General features: G+C 45.3%; 1 protein-coding gene across 2 annotated transcripts in view; it reads right to left on the bottom strand.

Annotated features, from left to right (window-relative positions):
- vit (vitrin) overlaps nucleotides 1-21,973 on the bottom strand; it is a 66,943-nt gene that overhangs the window by 4,339 nt on the left and 40,631 nt on the right. For both annotated transcript variants that reach the window (XM_072559103.1, XM_072559113.1), the window contains exons 15-19: nucleotides 13,213-13,269; nucleotides 6,659-6,806; nucleotides 6,386-6,489; nucleotides 4,942-5,168; nucleotides 1,640-2,153 (exon numbers count right to left, since the gene is read on the bottom strand). In XM_072559103.1, coding sequence (XP_072415204.1) covers nucleotides 1,640-2,153; nucleotides 4,942-5,168; nucleotides 6,386-6,489; nucleotides 6,659-6,806; nucleotides 13,213-13,269 — 1,050 coding nt within the window. The remainder of the gene's footprint in view (nucleotides 1-1,639; nucleotides 2,154-4,941; nucleotides 5,169-6,385; nucleotides 6,490-6,658; nucleotides 6,807-13,212; nucleotides 13,270-21,973) is intronic.

The raw sequence follows: 21,973 nt of genomic DNA, 5'->3' as shown, positions 1-21,973 counted from the left end.
CATGAGGCACTTTTATCAAATGCCTTCTGAAAATCTATAAAACTATGGACAGTCCCCTTTCCACATCTACAGTCAGCTCTTCACAAAATTCAATCAGGCATTTCAGCAGAGCCTGCCCCTTACTAGGCCGTGCTGCTTCCCTCTGGTTGGGTCACTTGTTCTATAATTGGAGATTCCAGCAGGGGCTTGATGTTTAGGTGTCACCGGGATCCACGTCAGGGAGTGTTGGCCTTTTTAATGCATAAACTGGTCCTGCATTCCTCTATCTGAGCTGTTAACAGATTTGCACAGCTTACTGTAGACAATCTATCTCATCCCATTGCAGTCAGCCTTCCCCAAAGCTAGAATCCTAGTAGACATTAGTAGTTATGTGCAGAAATTGGGATTAGTCACAGATTAAATAGGTTAAGAGAGATTTAATAAATTATACAGAGTTATAAAACAGTTTTGGGTGAGTAACTAACTGTTTCCACGGCTGGAGGGTCAGTAATCAGGGGAGACAGGGTCAAGGGACTTAGCAAAAGAATGAGAGATGACCTGAGAATAATTGGTATGATGCAGTGAATTGTTACTGTAGAGAAAGCAGAATCTCAAAGGGTGGTGCAGGAAATTCAATAATAACTTTCCAAAGACAATTGGACAAAAACTAGAAAAGGGAGTGTTTATAATTGTTCAGATCTGATTATGTGTTCTCTCTCCCAAATTACCACTGCAGTGTCAGTCTGAGCCCTGTCCCCAGTACAGTGTCATCGGGAGCCCTGTCTCCAGCACAGTCTCACTCTGAGCCCTATCCCCTGCACAGTCTCACTCTGAGCCCTGTCCCCTGCACAGTCTCACTCTGAGCCCTGTCCCCTGCACAGTGTCACTCTGAGCCCTGTCCCTTGTACAGTGTCACTGGGAACCCTGTCCCCAGTGCAGTGTCACTGGGAGCCCTGTCCCCTGTACAGTGTCACTCTGAGCTCTGTCTCCCATACAGTGTCACTGAGAACGCTGTTGCCTGTACAGTGTCACCGGGAGCCCTGTCCCCAATACAGTGTCACTGGGAACCCTGTCCCCAGTGCAGTATCACTCTGAGCCCAGTCCCCAGTACAGTGTCACTCTGAGCTCTGTCCCCAGTACAGTGTCACACTGAGCTCTGTCCCCAGTACAGTGTCACACTGAGCTCTATGCCCTGTACTGTGTCTCTGGGAGCCTTGTGCCCTGTACAGCCTTACTCTGAGCTCTGTCCCCAGTACAGTGTCACTCTGAGCTCTGTCCCCAGTACAGTGTCACACTGAGCTCTGTCCCCAGTACAGTGTCACACTGAGCTCTGTCCCTAGTACAGTGTCACACTGAGCTCTGTCCCCAGTACAGTGTCACACTGAGCTCTGTCCCTAGTACAGTGTCACACTGAGCTCTATGCCCTGTACAGTGTCACGGGGAACCCTGTCCCCAGTACAGTGTCATTGGGAGCCCTGTCCCCAGTACAGTATCACTCTGAGCTCTGTCCCCAGTACAGTGTCACTCTGAGCCCAGTCCCCAGTACAGTGTCACACTGAGCTCTATGCCCTGTACAGTGTCACTGGGAGCCCTGACCCGTGTACAGTCTCACTCTGAGCTCTGTCCCATATACAGTCTCACTCTGAGCTCTGACCCTTACCGTTGCTGTGAGCCGCACGTGCTGGCTCCCGCACATCATCATAAGACCGTCCATCAGTGATGACAATCATGAGCTTCCTTTTGTTGGGTTTGGAATTGCTGAATAGATGCTTTAATGCATAGCTGACAGCTTCTCCTGTACTGGTGCCACCGCTCCAGTACCTGATGTCCTTGATGGCAGTGGTTAGGGCCTCTTTGGTGCTGTGCTTGTCAAACCCAAACTCGAGTCTCTGCTCGTAAGTGTACTGCACCACTCCCACCCGTGTTGCTGTGTCAGAGATCTCAAACTCCCGGCTAATGTTGGCCACAAACTGCAGGACAGTGCGGAAGTTGCCAGTGCCCACACTGCTCGAACCGTCCACTACAAAGCCAATGTCAGCCGAGTTGAGGCAAGTCTTGCTGCAGGCCAGCAGTTCAGTATCACATACCCGTTTTACCAATGGGCCCACTGCCTGGTACAGCTTAAACCAGCTGGGCACATTGATGGAGAAGTAGCCATTTGTCCTGCACACAGCCTGGAAAGGATAAGAGAGAGATGTGTAAACTGTATTCCCCTGCATTCTTCACTGCTTTACTCTGATTTTAATCTGCCTTTCTATGTCTCATTGTAATTTCCTGCTCCTATTCTGCGTCAAAACCTAATTAATAGATTAATTGATGTTGGGGCAAGTGGGAGTGAGAAAGACAGCTACGTTGAGAAAGGAAAAGTGAGTGGGGGCAGACAGAAACAGGGTAGCAGAGAAAGAAGCAGACGCAGAGAGTCAGAAGGAGAAAAGATCAGTGAAATGTAGAGGGGCAATGTAAGTGTGGAAAGCAAGCAGACAGGAAGAGGAGGTCATAGGAACCAGGCAGAGAAAGAGGAGACAGTTTGATTTGTGTTTATGTGGAAATGTCCAGTAGCAGTAGTTGACCTCCATGTGGAACATACTATTTCAGTATAGTCCTGTTGAACCTGCAAAGTCCTTCTCACTAACATTTAGGGGCTAGTGCCAAAAATAGGAGAGCTATCTCACAGACTAGTCACGTAACAGCCTGACAGTTATATACATGGAATCATACCTTACCTACAATGTCCCAGACACTACCTTCACCATCCCTGGGTATGTCTTGTCCCACTGGCAGGACTGACCCAGCAAAGGTGATGCACAGTAGTATAGAGTCAGGAGGGAGTTGACCAGGGAGGATTCAGCATTGACTCTGGGCCTCATAAAATCTCATGGCTTCATGTTAAACATTGGCAGGTGATGGACAATTAAACAACTCATTGGAGGAAGAGATTCCACTGACGATAGAAGAGTACTTTAGTGCAAAAGATAAGGCTGAAGCATTCACAGTAATCTTCAGCCACAGTTGCCAAGTGGGCAATCCATCTCCGCCTCCTCCAGTGGACCCCAACAATACATATACCGGTCTTCAGACAATTCGATTCACTCCATCTAATATCAAGAAATGGTTGGAAGTACTGGATAATGTAAAGGCTTTGGATCCTGATAACATTGTGGCAATAGTACTGAAGACCTGTGCTCCAGAACTTTCCACTCCCCTAAGCTGTTCCAGTACGGTTACAACACTGGTATCTACACAACTATGTGGAAATTTACCCAGGTATGTCCTGTACAGAATAAACAGGACAAATCCAACCTGGCCAATTACTGTCCTATCAGTCTGTTCTCGATCATCGGTAAAGTGATGGAAGGTTATCTCAACTGCCTATCAAGCAGAACCTGCTCAGCAACAACCTGCTCAGTGTTGCCCAGTTTGGGTTCCATCAGGGCCAATCAGCTCCTGACCTCATTACAGCCTTGGTTCAAATATGGATAAAAGAGCTGAATTCCAGAGGGTAGAGGAGAGTGATGGCCCTTGACATCACGGCCATATTTGACCAAGTGTGGCATCAAGGAGCCCAAGCAAAGTGGAACTAATGGGTATCGGGGGCTGGAGTATTGTGCTGGAGTACAATTCTGCTGCTGTTGATGACCTACAGCACCTCATGGATACCCAGTCTTAAGTTGCTAGTTCTGTTCAAAGACTGTCCCATTTAGCACGGTAGTGGTGCCACATAACAAGACAACAGGACTTTGTCTCCAATATGTGGTGGTCACTCCCATAAATATGGTCTGGCCAAACACAGCAGACAGATTGGTAAACAGGAAGTGGAGTATGATATTCCCCCAGGTTGGTTTCCTCACCACCTGCCCCAGACTCAGTCTAGCAGCTATTGCCACCAAGAGTATATTTTACACCCTTGCCACCCTCAGTGCTTCCTCCAATTGGAGGAACTGATTCTTTTAGAAAAATGGAGCAGATTGAAGATAACCAGGATTGGCTGCCTAATTCCATGTCAAACTTTAATCATTATTTGAAGAGGATGGGGAAAGTTCATGTTTAATAATACTTTTTTGTGAGATAATTTATTTTGACACACGGTTCAGTGGTTAGCACTGCTGCCTCACAGCACTGGGGACCCAGGGTCAATTCCAGCCTCAGGCAACTGTCTGTGTGGAGTTTGCACATTCTCCCGGTGTCTAGGTGGGTTTCCTCTGGGTGCTCCGGTTTCTTCCCATAATGCAAAAGATGTGCAGGTTAGGTGAATTGGCCATGCTAAATTGTCCATAGTGTTCAGGGATGTGTAGGTTAGGTGCATTAGTCAGGAGTAAATATAGGATAATAGGGGAGGGAAATGGGTCTGCATGGATTACTTTTCAGAGGGTCGGTGTGGTCTTGTGGGGTCAAAATGGCCTGTTTCCACACTAAAGGGATTTTATGACTTGTAGAAGTTTGTGCCTGTCAGCTATGTGCAGGAGATTCTTCCTCCACTCCAACACTTGTACCTGAAAGGGTCTTCAGGCAGAGAGCAGGTACAGGGCTGCAAGTGGAGTCTATAAACTCTTCTCAAAGGGCGTTGTGTAGTGATTTGAAAAAGAGGAATATTCAAGTGGGAATGGGGGAGAGAGGAGGAAAGTGAGGTTCAACACATAACTCACTGCAGAAGCCAAACTGACAGATTCAGTTGGATGGTTTTGACACTTCTACAGCTTGACCACAGCCAACAGCATAGAGAAGACAATATTCACAGGTCTGGCCATTAATAGCACATGGGAACACTGATGTAGATTTTGTGTACAGACCCACCAGCTTTGAGTTAAACCCTATGTTAATTATCAACTTTTGCGAGAACATTACAAGAAATAAATGCCAGGTACTTCACATCCCTAAATTGGAGGGCACACCAATTGACACAGATACCACTCCATCATGCTGTGGCTGGCCCACAATCACTGCATCCAGATCACATGACTTCACCTTGTCCACGAAGTCTCTCTCGACCAGGTCCTGCCTCTCGCTCTGGTCTGCACCTTCCACTGTGATGAAGAAGATGTTTATGCCGGACTCACGGGCAAGGCGGGCAGCTTCTTCCACCTTGTCCGTGGGCCACCCATCAACCAGGACCACCACCACGTTGGGTGCTCCTCCACGATTCCCCTGCTGCTCGGAAAAGAAGTTCCCAAGGGTGTGACTGAGCGCTCTCCCTGCAAGAAGAAAGATTCCATACCTTCCAGTCAATCCCTCAGTTTGCACTTCATATGATTCATAGTGGCCTGTGGCATCAATGATTATTGCACTGCATTGGAGCATGGAGAAAGGGAGGACTGCAGATGCTGAAGACCAGAGTTGAAAAATGTGATGCTGGAAAAACACAGCAGGCCAAGCAGCATTCAAGGAGCAGGAGAATCGACATTTCGGGCATAATTCCTGAAGAAGGGATTATGCCCGAAACGTCGATTCTCCTGCTCCTCGGATGCTACTTGGCCTGCTGTGTTTTTCCAGCATCACATTTTTCAACTGCATTGAAGCATGTCCTGGAACTTCAGCTGATCCAGTTAATTGTGATGTTAAACTTATGATGGAGGCTTAGCTTTGTGTCTCAAGAGGTTAAGGGAGGGCACTCGAAGGAGATGAAGGCAGATCCACCAACTGTGTTGCAAAGGGTTTCTCTCAAGCAGGCAAGAATCAAGGGGAGGAGAGGAGGGAAGGATTCAATTTTCCACAAGAACAGAATGAAACAAGCAATCCTTCAATCAAATTTGAATGCATGTCCTTTTGAAATCTAGAGAGCTATCCATCAGTTTTTTAAATAGTCAGTATTAAAACACAATCACAAGCATGGCTACTTTTAACAATCTCTTCAAGATGTTGCATAGAGCAGTTAAATACCTGAAAGATAAGCCCTGTCCAGCAGGATATAAAGAACTGTTCTCATGAGAATTAAACTTTGTCCATAGGTATCCTCCAAATGTTGCAGACAGTGTTGCGGCATGTGTTGCTAATGTGTCCTGACCAGTGCCTCGGTGATATTGTTAACATCATGTAGTTAAATCAGTAATGTGCATTTACTTTTAAACTAAGCTCGACATCTTACAAGAGACCACGAGCATCTTGATGTATTGTAAGTAGCTTCCAAATGAAATCTGATCAATCTAATCTTTTTAATTGAAGCCGAGTCAACCTTCTACTGAGTACATTGTGTCGGTATCCTTCCCCACTCGGTATCAGTGATGCAACTAATACCAGGACTGCTGTCAGCGAATCGAGCCACAGGATATTGGCAATACTGGTAACCAATGTTAAAACACCAAACTCCTGGGCTGGAAATCTGCTCTAAACTCACTGATACTACCTTCCTCCAACTGTTGGAAGGTGCAAGATTAGATACGTGAGCACACATTGGGAAGGGTGGGGTACTTACCCACATTGGAGACACCACCTCGCTGCGGAATCTTCTCAATGGCATTTTTAAGATCTTCCGAGTTTCGGTAAGTCTGGAGGTTGAACTCTGTGCTCGCATTATTCCTGGAATGACAAAAAGTCAATGTTGTTCAATATCTGGCAAAATGAAGGGAGAGTCATGTGGATTTGTATAGCACCTATCATGATCTCAGAAAGTGCCAAAGGGCTCCTTTTCCCCTCCTGATTGTTTGCAATCTTCTCATATTGAGGAGAGACTTTTGGTGCTACTCACCCAAACTGAATGATGCCAATCAATGGACCTGCTATTCCAATGTCAAGGGCTTGAGCAATCTTCATCAGGAAACTCTTCTGAATACGAAACCTCCGCCTTCCAATGCTCCAACTTCCATCCATCAGGAACGCAAGGTCAATCTTGCAATCTGCAACGGTGAAAACAGCAGTGCCTTATTCCTAAACCTGACAGCTGACCTAATACTGCACAGGAGAGGCTTCAAAGGTTGTGATAATGCTGGAAATACTCAGCAGATTGGTCAGCTTCTGTGGAGAGGGAGACAGAGTTAACATTTCAGTTCGGTGAGCTTTCATCAAAACTCAGGAGATCTTTAAAGGGCATTGAAAACGGTTGATAGTGGAAATGGGAGAAGTTACTTTCTCAGGCATGGTGTTCCATAACCATAGGAGATGGTTGTTTTTAGAATCAATACCCTGGAGCAGGTAGGACCTGACCCCAAGCTTCCTGGTCCTGAGCTAAGGACATGACCACAACAGCTATTAAACTGATGGTTTAGCTAGACCATTTAGGGAAGTACTGCTGTAAACCAGCAATGCTCTACAAGCCGGATATGTTGTACCTGAACAGAACTGGAACCGATAACCTTGTGGGGTGTTCTGTTAGTGCAGTGGGAAGAGCTTTAAATTGATTCAGCAGGAGTACAGGAGACAGGAAAGTGTATCAGGGAGGAATAGTAGGCTGCACAAAACCCTGGGAGAAAGTGAGGACAGCAGATGCTGGAGATCAGAGTCGAGAGTGTGGTGCTGGAAAAGCGCAGCAGGTCAGGCAGCATCCAAGGAGCAGGAGAATCGACGTTTCGGGCATAAGCCCTTCTTCAGGAATGCACAAAACCCTAGGAAGGACAGATATCATTAGGATAGAGAACAATAAGTTAATGGGGGAGTGGCCATCAAGTCTGAATCAAGTTGACACCAATCGATTGTAAATGCACGGGGTATAGTTAGTAAGATTGGGGAGCTACAGGCACATATCGTCATCTGAGATAATAATGCTGTGACAATAATAGAAACCTGGCTTAAGTAAGTATGTTAAATATTCCTGGTTAGAAAGTCTTCAGAAAAGTTAGGAAAGGAATCAAAAGTATGAGTGACATTTTTGGTTAAGTAGGGCATTATAGTGTGGCAGAGAGGATGTCCTAGAGGTTCAAAGGCACAGTTGATTGGGCTAGAACTAAGCAACAGAAAGGGTACAATTACATTGCTCGGTGTGGTCTGTAGACCATTGACTAGTAAAAATGATGTAGAGGAACAAATCTGCAGACAAAATACAGTGAGACACAAAGGTCAGACAGTAGCTATAATAGAGCACTTTAATTAGCCAAGCGTGGACTAGGATTGTAGTGGAGTAAAAAGCAGTGAGGGGCAAGTGTTCCTAAGTTGTGTTCAGGAGAATTTCCGACAGCTGCATGTGTCCAATCCAACAAAAAAGAAGGCATTGCTAGGTCTAGTTCTTGTGAATGAGGTAAACCAAGTTAGTTGGAGAATATTTGGGGGGACGGTGATAATTGCATCACAACGCACAAAGGAAGAATAATAACTGGAAGAGAGCTGACTTCAGTGGGCCAAGACAGAACGGAGCTGAATAGACTGAAACCGAAGGGTAGGGAAAATAAATTGTATCTGAAAATGGACCACCTTCAAAGAGGGGGGTGGTTCAGTCACAATCAAGGTCGTTTCTCTCAAAAGGGAAAGTTAAAAGGTAGGAAAAGACAAATCCAGATCTCCCTGGACAACAAAAGGGATAGGGACTACGGTAAAAAACAGTGAGAAATTGAGAACCACAAAGAGTACAAAAGTCTTTGGGGAACTGACTAATACAGATTGAGAGAAAAGACTAACAGCTACCATAACGGAATCCCAGAGTCTGCAATAGGCACAAAACAGTAAAATTGTGGTTAAAAAAAAAGGTAGGGCCCAAAAGGTGGTTTTACACATGGAGTCAGGGGGCAAGGTTGAAATGTTAAATTAATACTTTGCCTTTCAAAAGAAGGAGATGCTGCCCAGGCCATAGTGACAGGCCATAGTGACAGTGGAGGAACATCCATCAATAAAAGGGTTCAGAATTGATAAGGAGCGATTTTGGATAGAGTATCGATTCTTCAAGTTGATAAGATACTGGGACCAGATGAGATGCATCCAGGGATATTGAGGGACGTGAGAGTGGAAAGTGCTGAGGAACTGGCTAAAATCTTTCAGACGTCCCTGGTTCCTGAGGTTGTGTTGGAGAACTACAAGTTTTCAAAAGGGATTGTAAGAGCAGCAATTATTTGGCAGCCAGTTTAACCTAAATGGTGGGCAAGCTTCTAGAAACAATTCTTTAGAAAAGAATTATTAGTTATATGGGAAAACAAAGAGCCTGCACCTATCTCTAAAGAGAAAATACTGTCTGACTAACTTGCTGGTGTTTTTGGAGAAAATAATAGTGTTGATGAGGTGTACATGGATTACCAGGATGGATTTAATACAGTGTCACATAATGGTCAATTGATTTTTTTTTAGCTTGAGGAAGGTTTGTAGTGGAGTTCTCCAGAGTTTGGCATTGGTACATTACCTTCCCTGATACATATTAATGATCTAGATCTCAATATGCATGGGACAATTTCAAAGTTTGCAGATGATGTGAAACTTGGGAGAATTGTAAATTCTGAAGAGGAAAGTGTACAACTCCAAAAGGACATTGATAAGTTGCCGAAATGTGCTGATAGGTGGCAGATCAAGTTTAATACTAGGCAAGTCTATGGTGATTCCTTTCAGTAGAAGAACATGAAGGTCCAGTATAAAACAAAGAGTGTGTGGAAGCAGAGAATCATACAGCTTGGAAACAGACCCCTCAGTCCAACTCAACCATGTTACCAAACTAAACAAGTCCCATTTGCCTGCATTTGGCCCATATCCCTCTAAATCTTTCCTATTCATGTACCTGTCCAAATGTCTTTTAAATGTTGTAATTGTACTTGCATCTACTACTTTCACTGGAAGTTCATTCCACATACAAACCATCCTCTGTGTGAAAAGTTGCTCCTCAGGTCCCTTTCAAATCTTTCTCCTCTCCTGAAAAATACACCCTCTGGTTTTGAACTCCCCTATCCCAGGGAAAAAACATTGGCTAATCACCAAACCTATGCCCCTTATGATTTTATAAACCTCTATCAGGTCACCCCTCAACCTCCTACACTCCAGTGAAAAAAGTCTCAGCCTATCCTTATAACTCAAACCCTCCGGTCCTGGTAACATTCTTGTAAATCTTTTCTGCATCTTCTCCAATTTAATAATATCCTTCTTACAGCAGAGTGACCAGAACTGTACACAGTACACCAAAATGGCCTCACCAACATCCTGTACAACTGCAACATGACAGCCCATCCCCTACACCCAATGGTTTGAGCAATGAAGGTAAGTGTGCTGAATGCCTTCTTAACCACCCTGTCTACCTGTGATGCAACTTTCAAGGACCTATACACCTGAACCCCTAAGTCTCTCTGTTCTACAACACTACCCAGGGCCCTACTATTAACTCTGCAAGTCCTGCCCTTGGTCATCTTACCAAAATGCAACACCTCCCATTTATTCAAATAAATCTCCATCTACCACTCCTCAGCCCATTGGCCTAAATGATCAAGATCTCTTTGCAATCTTAGATAACCTTCTTCACTGTCTACTATACGACCAATTTTGGTGTCATCCACAAACTTGCTAACCATGCTTCCTATATAATCCAAATCGATAACAAACGACAAACAACCGTAGACCCATTTACGGAACAAAGCTGATCACAGGCCTCCAGACTGAAAACCAATCCTCCGACAGCACCTTGGTCTCCTGCTGTCAAGCTAACATTATATCCAATTGGCAAGCTCTCCCTATGTCCCATGGGACATAACTTTACTTATTAATCCACCATGCAGAACCATGTCAAGGCTTTACTAAGTCCACATAGATACCTTGTATTACTCTGCCCTCATTTATCTTCGTGGTCATATCCTCAAAAGACTTGGTTAAGTTGTGAGACACGATTTCCCATGCCCAAAGCCACACTGACTATCCTCAACTGTCCTTGCCTCTCCAAATGCATGTTAAACCTGTCTCTCAGAATCCCCTCCAACAACTCACCCATTGACATCAGATTCACCAATCAGCCACCCTTCAGTCTTTCATCACCTCAGTCATGGTTGTAGATTATATAAATATCTTTGCTAGGGGGCCCTGTAATTTCTTCCCGAGCTTCCCACAATGTCCTGGGATGTACTTGATCAGGTCTCAGAGATTTATCTACTTTTATGTTTTTTTTAGGATCACGAGCACCTTCTCTTGTGTAATGTAGTCTCTTCAATAATCACTATTTATTTCCCCAAGTTCCCCATCTTCCATGTCTTTCTACACAGTAAATACTGAGTCCTGGATGTATCTGTACATAATTCACTATAGGTGGCAGGACAGGTCCAGTGAGCAGTTAATAAAGCAGACAGTATTCTAGGTTTTATTGATAGGGACACAGAGTTCAGGAACAAACAGGTTTGTGCTTACATTTCTGAGCTGTACACTTTAGGATGGACATGAATGCATTGGAAAGAGTGTAGAAGGAGGCTAACAGAACAGTTCCAGGGCTATAGAGATAGGTTGGAGGCAATTTTCTTTGGACTGGAGAAAGCTAAGGGGACATTTGTTTGGAACTTTCAAAATCATGAGTGGATTGGAGAGAATAGACAAGGAGAAACTATTGCCTCTCATAAGAATTGATAACTAGAGGGCACAGATAAGGTCATTTTCGGAAGAAGCAAATGTGATGTGAGAAAAATGTTTTCTCAGACAGTGAGTAGTTCCGGTAAGGAATCCACTGTCTGAAAGTGTGGTGGAGGCAAGTTCAACTGAGGCATTCAAGAGGGGATTAGATAATTATTTAAGCACAATTTGCGGGGTAATGGGGAAAAGTCAGGAGATTGTCATGAAGCTATAATGTTCATTCAGAGAGATAGTGCAAACACAATGGGCTGATTGGTCTCTTCTGATATTTTGTTATTCTTTGCAGCATCTTGATAGAACTAAATGGTTAACTTGACCAATTCAAAGAATAAGTCAGAGTCAACTTTGTTGATGTGAAACTGGAATTATATACATGTCAGACCGATCGGCAAAAAGAGCAGCCAAATGTACAACAGGTTTAGCCAGAGGACTGAAGGGTATGGCAAAGGTTATAAATGACAATCTAATCAAAAAGCCTCTCATTTCTATGCTCCTATGGTTTGTTTTTTTACCCCTTCTGAAGGTTAATCTTTTATTTCCCAGAGACTTCAAGATGATTCAGGACAGTCAGTTATTCTGCTGAATATACAGATTTTTACAGGTCTAACGCATTTCCCTGACACCCAGTATCTTTGAATGTTCTCCATCCACCTCCATATCTGGGTAGCTTTATGTTGAGGCAATTTTGGATAGTGGGAAGATTTCATCTCCCTGTTCCTCCCCTGTCCTCATCTTCACTCCATCACCACCCCCAAACAAGCAGATCCAGCCACATAGTCTCCTGGGTCAAGTGAAAAACAGCAAATTCAGGGTCAATCAAGGAAAAGGAATTCTCTGGAAAAACCCTTCCAGTCAAAAAACTCAAAACTAAAAGCAGAGAGCTCCATTTGCTCAGTTGTCACTTTTGCAACAAAAAACATTGTAGTTTCCTCTGTCTACCTTGGACAAGCTTTTCGAGATGTCAATTACTCTTTAAAAGGCTTGGGAGGGGTTATAGGTAACATTATCAGAGGAAAACATTTTTAAAAACACAATTTATGGGCTCATATTCTTGGAAGCGTTCAGCTGTTTTGCTTGTAAGTTGACAGGCTTATAGAAAATGGAGTCGAAAGTGTGGTGCTGGAAAAGCACAGCAGGTAAGGCAGCATCCGAAGGAGCAGGAGAGTTGATGTTTTGGATATCAGCCCTTCATCAGGAATGATTCATCTCCCTGTGATTGCTGTGATTGATTCATTCCTGATGAATGGCTTATGGCCAAAATGTCGATTCTCCTGCTCCTCGGAAGTTGCCTGACCTGCTGTGTCTTTCCAGCACCACACTTTCGACTCTGATGTCCAGCATCTGTAGTCCTCACTTTCTCCTGAGACAAAATGGAGTTGACTAGATTTATTGACTGGAGAAAAATGGTCTAAGATGCTCCAATGGACTGTAGAGATCCTGGTCAACCTTGTCTCATTCATTTCTATGGAAGGTCTCTCCCTGACCTCTCAGAGGCGAAGAATTAATGACGCCATTTGGTGGCCTCAGCCTGGAAGGATTCACATCAGGAACAGTAAATTCAAGTCTGTACTTCAATGGAATTCAAGCCTGGATGTTAATGCATGCACCTTACTTATTGTCCATCAAAAATAGTGGGGTAGTAAGTTGTGCAAAACTTTCAATGTGTTCTCCCACCACTTTTGTTTGGGAGCGTTTGTATAATTGAGCCCATGATTTCGGTGATAGAGGGGAATTTCACTTTATTGTTTTGCTATCTAATGCTTTAGTCATTTCAAGAGGCAAGAAACTAGATACTTGGATCTCCTTGCGAAATTGGGTCCTCAATGATGTCTTGGTCCTTTCTGCTGAAGCCTGGTTAGAAAGAAAATGTAAAATCAGTGCATTTATCAGCAATGACTCCTCCTGATCTTCTACACAACTAAACATCATGTCTCAGGACTTGGGGCAGAACACCTGAACATCTCCCTGTGATTGCTGTCAGGACATGTCACCTTGGCCACTCAATGCACTCCTGGTCAACCTGATATCATAAACTTGAACACGTTTAGATCTTATCCAAAACTCTGCTGCCAGCATCCTAATGCCAATCTCCGATTCGAGCATCCTGTGCATCCTCAATTATAACTGCAGCACCATTTGTGGTCACGCCTTGAGGTGTCGAAGGACTAAATTCCAGAATTCCCTCTTAGGCCCCACTAACTCTTCAGCTTTCTTTGCTCCTCTAAGGGCTGCAAACTTTCAGACATCGTCTCTAGAATGTCCTATGTGTCGAATCCTGTTTGAAGATGCTGTTATGACATGCACTGGGGTGCTTTATTATGTTTTTTTATTCAGTCACAGGATGTGGGCATGTACAGGCTGGGCCAGCATTTGCTGCCTGTCCCTAAGTGCCCAGAAGGCAGCCTAGAGTCAACCACAGTGCTGAGGCTCTGAAGTCATGGGTAGGCCTGACGCGGTAAGAACGGTAATTTTGTTCCCCGAAGAACATTAGTGAACCGTATTTTCCCAACAATCGACAGTGGTTTCATGGTCACCATTAACCCTTGGTTCCAGATTCTTTATTGAATTCAAATTCCAACAATGGCCATGGTGGGATTTTAACTTGGTTCCCAAGAACATTAGCTGAGTTTCAGGATTAATAGTCTAACAATAATACCACAAGGCTATCGACTCTCCTTGAAGAAGAAATGCTATATAAATGTAAGTTGGTGTTGTTGTTGACTTATTAAAGACCTTCAGTATCAGAGGAACAGCTTCCCCCTCTCATCCTTGTTCCCACTCTGCTTCACTCTTGACCGTCCCACCCCCCCCACCGCCACCAAACGCTGACGTATCATCTGGCTCTGAAAATCTCTCTCCAACATTTCACATGGGGCCCAACATTAAACAATTCATTTCCCTCAGATTTCTACCCCTCACGCAGGGACTCAAGTCAAAAATGTGAAGACCTACCCCTCACAACACTCCCCAGTGACCTGGCTCCCTCATCCCACCCCCACCCATCCCCCCCGTGACCCGGCTCCCTCACCTCCCCCTGCCCCAGTGAGCCGCCCACCCCCCCTCCTCCCACTCTACCCAGTGACCCAGCTCCCTCCTCCCCTTCCCCACCCCGTGCCCCAGATCCTTCATCCCCTTTAGCCTGATTATTAAGCCCAAATTGTTAATATACACCACAAACAGCAAGGGCTCTAGCACTGGGCCACAAAAACCCCTCTGAAAACAGACTTCCAATCACAGAAACAGCATCCTCTACTTCCTGCCTCTCAGCCAATGGCACTATTGCATTTTGCCATGGGTCCCATTGGCTCTCACTTTTGTGACCACTCCATCATGACTGACCTTGTCAAAGACCTTGTTAAATTCCACTGAGAACACATCAAATGTATTGCCCTCATCAACACTCATGGTTAACTCCTCAAAATATTTGATTGAATTTGTCAAACATGACCTTCCCTTAACAAATCCATGCTGACTAACTCTGATTAACCTGTGTCTCTCCTAGTGCAGATATATTGTGTTCCTCAGAATTCTTTCTAACAGCTTCACCATCACTGAGGTTAGATTGGCTGGCCTGTCATTTCATAATCTATCCCAACCTGCCCTTTTAAATAAGGAACAACGTTAGTAGACCTCTACTTCTCTGGCAGCTCAGTTGTGGTCAGAGAAGATTTGGAAATTACTACCAAGGCCCTGCTATCTTCTCCTGTGCTTCCCTGAAAGGCCCAGGATATATTTAATCTGAGTCAAAGGAATTATCTACAGCCAAGGCAGCTGCTAATGTTTTTCTGTGTTAGTTTCTTCTAATATTTCACGTTCCGCCATCCTGTTGTCTGTATCTGTGTTATTCATCTAGGACTATGCCCATGCCTTCCATACAAATCATATTATCTTAGTAAAATTAACTTCCCCCAGTCTAGAACTTTTCCTACTAGGCCTTAACTTTGTCTTTTTCCATTACTATCCGAAATGTAATCAAGTGATGGTCACTACATCCAAAACGCTCCCCTGTTGATAAACCTTACACCTGCCTGGGCTCAATTCTGAATATTCAGTTGAGATCGGCTACCTCCTTTATTGGGTTTCCTATGTACTTGTTTAAAAATCCCCTGGATGCAATCGAACAATTTTACTCACTCCTTTCCTTGCACACTAGAGCTATCCCATTTAATAATTGGTTAGTGACATCAGCTATAAATACTGCCTTACCATTCTCCCATTTCCCTGAAAGTTGATTACATACTTGAACATCCACCTCACTCTGACCGTTCTCTCTGGCCTACAGTACACACCCAACAGTGTGCTCACCCCTACAGTACACACCCAACAGTGCACTCACCCCTACAATACACACCCAACAGTGCACTCACCCCTACAGTACACACCCAACAGTGCGCTCACCCCTACAGTACACACCCAACAGTGCCCTCACCCCTACAGTACACACCCAACAGTGTGCTCACCCCTACAGTACACACCCAACAGTGTGCTCACCCCTACACTACAAACCCAACAGTGTGCTCACCCCTACAGTACACACCCAACAGTGTGCTCACCCCTTCAGTACACACCCAACAGTGTGCTCACCCCTACAGTACACACCCAACAGTGTGCTCACCCCTACACTACAAACCCAACAGTGCGCTCACCCCTACAGTACACACCCAACAGTGTGCTCACCCCACAGTACACACCTAACAGTGCACTCACCCCTACAGTACACACCCAACAGTGCGCTCACCCCTACAGTACACACCCAACAGTGTGCTCACCCCTACAGTACACACCCAACAGTGTGCTCACCCCTACAGTACACACCCAACAGTGTGCTCACCCCTACAATACACACCTAACAGTGCGCTCACCCCTACAGTACACACCCAACAGTGCGCTCACCCCTACAGTACACACCTAACATTGCATTTATCCCGATAGTACACAACCCGACAGTGCACTTACCCCGACAGTACACAACCCAACAGTGCGTTTACCCCAACAGTACAAAACTCAACAGTGCACATTCCCCTACAGTACACACCCCAACAAAGTGCTTACCCCTACAGTACACAAACCAACAGTGCATTTACACCTACAGTACACAACCCAACAGTGCATTTACCCAGACTGTACACAACCCAACAGTGTGTTTTCCCCTACAGTACACAATTCAACAGTGCGTTTACCCCGACTGTACACAACCCAACAGTGCGTTTATCCCTACAGTACACAACTCAACATCGTGTTTACCCTGACTGTACACAACCCAACAGTGCATTTACCCCGACTGTACACAACCCAACAGTGCATTTACCCCAACTGTACACAACCCAACAGTGCATTTACCCCGACTGTACACAACCCAACAGTGCGTTTACCCCGACTGTACACAACCCAACAGTGCGTTTACCCCGACTGTACACAACCCAACAGTGCATTTACCCCAACTGTACACAACCCAACAGTGCGTTTACCCCAACTGTACACAACCCAACAGTGCATTTACCCCGACTGTACACAACCCAACAGTGCGTTTACCACAACTGTACACAACCCAACAGTGCATTTACCCCGACTGTACACAACCCAACAGTGCATTTACCCCAACTGTACACAACCCAACAGTGCATTTACCCCAACTGTACACAACCCAACAGTGCATTTACCCCAACTGTACACAACCCAACAGTGCATTTACCCCGACTGTACACAACCCAACAGTGCATTTACCCCGACTGTATACAACCCAACAGTGCATTTACCCCGACTGTACACAACCCAACAGTGCGTTTATCCCTACAGTACACAACCCAACAGTGCGTTTACCCCAACTGTATACAACCCAACAGTGCATTTACCCCAACTGTACACAACCCAACAGTGCATTTACCCCGACTGTACACAACCCAACAGTGCGTTTACCCCAACTGTACACAACCCAACAGTGCATTTACCCCGACTGTACACAACCCAACAGTGCGTTTACCCCGACTGTACACAACCCAACAGTGCATTTACCCCAACTGTACACAACCCAACAGTGCATTTACCCCAACTGTACACAACCCAACAGTGCATTTACCCCGACTGTACACAACCCAACAGTGCATTTACCCCGACTGTACACAACCCAACAGTGCGTTTACCCCAACTGTACACAACCCAACAGTGCATTTACCCCGACTGTACACAACCCAACAGTGCGTTTACCCCGACTGTACACAACTCAACAGTGCATTTACCCTGACTGTACACAACTCAACAGTGCATTTACCACGACTGTACACAACCCAACAGTGCATTTACCCCAACTGTACACAACCCAACAGTGCATTTACCCAGACTGTACACAACCCAACAGTGCGTTTACCCCAACTGTACACAACCCAACAGTGCATTTACCCCGACTGTACACAACCCAACAGTGCATTTACCCCAACTGTACACAACCCAACAGTGCATTTACCCCAACTGTACACAACCCAACAGTGCGTTTACCCCAACTGTACACAACCCAACAGTGCGTTTACCCCAACTGTACACAACCCAACAGTGCGTTTACCCCAACTGTACACAACCCAACAGTGCATTTACCCCAACTGTACACAACCCAACAGTGCATTTACCCAGACTGTACACAACCCAACAGTGCATTTACCCCAATTGTACACAACCCAACAGTGCATTTACCCCAACTGTATACAACCCAACAGTGCATTTACCCTGACTGTACACAACCCAACAGTGCATTTACCCCAACTGTACACAACCCAACAGTGCGTTTACCCTGACTGTACACAACCCAACAGTGCGTTTACCCGAACTGTACACAACCCAACAGTGCGTTTACCCCGACTGTACACAACCCTTTAGTGAGTTTACCCATAAAGTATACAACCCAACAGTGCATTTACCCAGACTGTACACAACCCAACAGTGCGTTTACCCTGACTGTACACAACCCAACAGTGCATTTACCCAGACTGTACACAACCCAACAGTGTGTTTTCCCCTATTGTACACAAACCAACAGTGTGTTTACCCCTACAGTACACAACTCAACAGTGCATTTACCCTTACAGTACACACCCCAAGAGTGCGTTTACTCGTACAGTACACAACACAACAATGCACTTATCCCTACAGTACACAACACAATAGTGCACATACCCCTACAGTGCAAACCCAACAGTGCACTTACCCCTACAGTACACAACCCAACAGTGCACTTACCCCTACACTATACAACCCCACAGTGCGTTTACCCCTACAGTACACACGCCAACACTGCGCTTGCCCGCATAGTACATAATCCAACAGTGCGCTTACCCCTTCAGTACATAACCCAACAGTGTGTTTAACCGTACAGTACACAATCCAACAGTTCATTTACCCCTATAGTACACAACTCAACAGTGCGTTTACCCCTATAGTACACAACACTAAATGCATTTACCCCTACAGGACACAACACAACATTGCGCTTACCCCTATAGTACACAACTCAACAATACACTTATCCCTCCAGTAGGCAACCCAAAAGTGCATTAACTCCTACAGTGTTTTTACCCCTACAGTACACAACCCAACAGTGTTTACCCCTAGAGTACACACCTCAACAGAGCATTTAACCCTACAGTACACAACCCACAGTGCGTTTACACCTACAGTACACAACCCAACAGTGCGTTTACCCCTACAGTACACAACCCAACATTGCGCTTACCGCTATAGTATGCAACCCAAAAGTGCATTTACTCCTACAGTGCTTTTAACCCTACAGTACACAACCCAACAGTGCGTTTACCCCTAAAGTACACACCCCAATAGAGCGTTTAACCCTACAGTACACAACCCAACAGTGCGCTTACCCCTACAGTACACAACCCAACAGTGCGTTTACACTACAGTACACACCCCAACAGTGTGCTTGCCCCTATAGTACACAACTCAACAGTACGCATACCCCTACAGTACACAACTCAACATTGCGCTTACCTCTACAGTACACAACCCAACAGTGTGCTTGCCCCTACTGTACACAACCCACCAGTGCGTTTACACTACAGTACACACCCCAACAGTGTGGTTCCCCCTACAGTACACAACCTAACAGTGCGTTTACCCCTACAGTACACACCTCAACAGTGTGGTTCCTCCTACAGTACAAATCCCAACAGTCGTTTACCCCTACAGTACACAACACAAAATGCATTTACCTCTGCAGTACACAACTCAACATTGCGCTTACCTCAATAGTACACAACTCAACAATGCGCTTATCCCTATAGTACGCAACCCAAAAGTGCATTTACCCATATAGTACACAAACCAACAGTGCGTTTACCCCGATTGTACACAACCCAACAGTGTGGCTCCCCCTACAGAACACAACCCAACAGTGCATTTACCCCTAAAATACACAACCCAACAGTGCATTTACCCCTAAAATACACAACCCAACAGTGCGTTTACCCCTACAGTACACAACCCAACAGTGCGCTTACCCCTATAGTACACAACCCAACAGTGCGCTTACCCCTATAGTACACACCCCAACAGTGCATTTACCCCTACAGTACACAAACCAACAGTGCGTTTACCCCTACAGTACACAACCCAACAGTGCGTTTACCCCTGTAATACACAATCCAAAAGTGCATTTACCACTACAGTACACTCCCCAACGTGCGTTTAACCCTACAGTACACAACCCATCAATGCACTTACCCCGACAGTACACAACCCGACAGTGCGCTTACCCCTACAGTACACAACCCAACAGTGTGCTTACCCCTACAATACACAACCCAACATTGCGCATACCCCTACGTACACACCCCAACAGTGTGGTTACCCCTATACTACACAACTCAACAGTGTGTTTACCCCTACTGTACACAACCCAACAGTGCACTTACACCGACAGTACACAACACAAAAATGCATTTACCCCTATAATACACAACCCAACAGTGTATTTACCCCTATAGTACACAACCCAAAAGTGCATTTACCCCTACAGTACACTCCCCAACAGTGTGCTTGCCCCTACTGTACACAACTCAAAAGTGTGCTTACCTCTACAGTACACAATTGAACAGTGCACTTACCCCTACAGTGCACAACTCAACAGTGCGTTTACCCCTATAGTACACAACACTAAATGCATTTACCCCTATAGTACACAACACTAAATGCATTTACCCCTATAGTACACAACTCAACAATGCGCTTATCCCTATAGTACGCAACCCAAAAGTGCATTTACCCCTATAGTACACAACCCAACAGTGCGTTTACCCTGATTGTACACAACCCAACAGTGTGTTTATCCCTGTAGTACACAACCAAAAGTGCAATTTCCCCTACAGTACACTCCCCAACAGTGTGCTTTCCCCTAATGTACACTACCAAAAAGTGTGCTTACCCCGTAGTACACAACCCAACAGTGCGTTTATCCCTACAGTACACACCCCAACAGTGTGGTTCCCCCTATAGTAAACAACCTAACAGTGCATTTACCCCTACAGTACACACCTCAACAGTGTGGTTCCCCCTACAGTACACACCCCAACAGTGTGTTTACCCCTACAGTACACAACCCGACAGTGCGTTTACCCCTACAGTACACACCCCAATAGTGTGGTTCCCCCTACAGTACACACCCCAACAGTGTGGTTCCCCTTACAGTACCCAACCCAACAGTGCGTTTACCCCTATAGTACACAACACTAAATGCATTTACCCCTATAGTACACAACTCAACAATGCGCTCTTATCCCTATAGTACGCAACCCAAAAGTGCATTTACCCCTATAGTACACAACCCAACAGTGCGTTTACCCGATTGTACACAACCCAACAGTGTGTTTACCCCTGTAGTACACAACCCAAAAGTGCATTTACCCCTACAGTACGCAACCCAACGGTGTGTTTACCCTGACTGTACACAACCCAACAGTGCGCTTACCCCTACTGTACACAACCCGACAGTGCATTTACCCCTACAGTACACACCCCAACATTGTGGATCCCCCTACAGTATACAACCCAACAGTGTGGTTCCCCCTACAGTACACAAACCAACAATGCACTTACCCCTATAGTACACAATCCAAAAGTGCATTTACCCCTACAGTACACAACTCCACAGTGCGTTTATCCCTATAGTACAAAGCCAAAAGTGCATTTACCCCTACAGTACACAAACCAACAATGCACTTACCCCTATAGTACACAATCCAAAAGTGCATTTACCCCTACAGTACACAACTCCACAGTGCGTTTATCCCTATAGTACAAAGCCAAAAGTGCATTTACCCCTACAGTACACAAACCAACAATGAGCTTACTCCTACAGTACTCAACACAAAAGCGCATTTACCCCTATAATACACAACCCAACCGTGCGTTTACCCCTGTAGTACACAACCCAAAAGTGCATTTACCTCTACAGTACACAACCCAACAGTGCATTTACCCCTGTAGTACACAACCCAAAAGTGCATTTACCTCTACAGTACACACCCCAACAATGTGTTTACCCCTGTAGTACACA

This window comes from Chiloscyllium punctatum, chromosome 3 (assembly GCF_047496795.1).
Source record: "Chiloscyllium punctatum isolate Juve2018m chromosome 3, sChiPun1.3, whole genome shotgun sequence".
NCBI lineage: Eukaryota > Metazoa > Chordata > Chondrichthyes > Orectolobiformes > Hemiscylliidae > Chiloscyllium > Chiloscyllium punctatum.
This window is presented reverse-complemented; position numbering and strand designations above follow the sequence as displayed.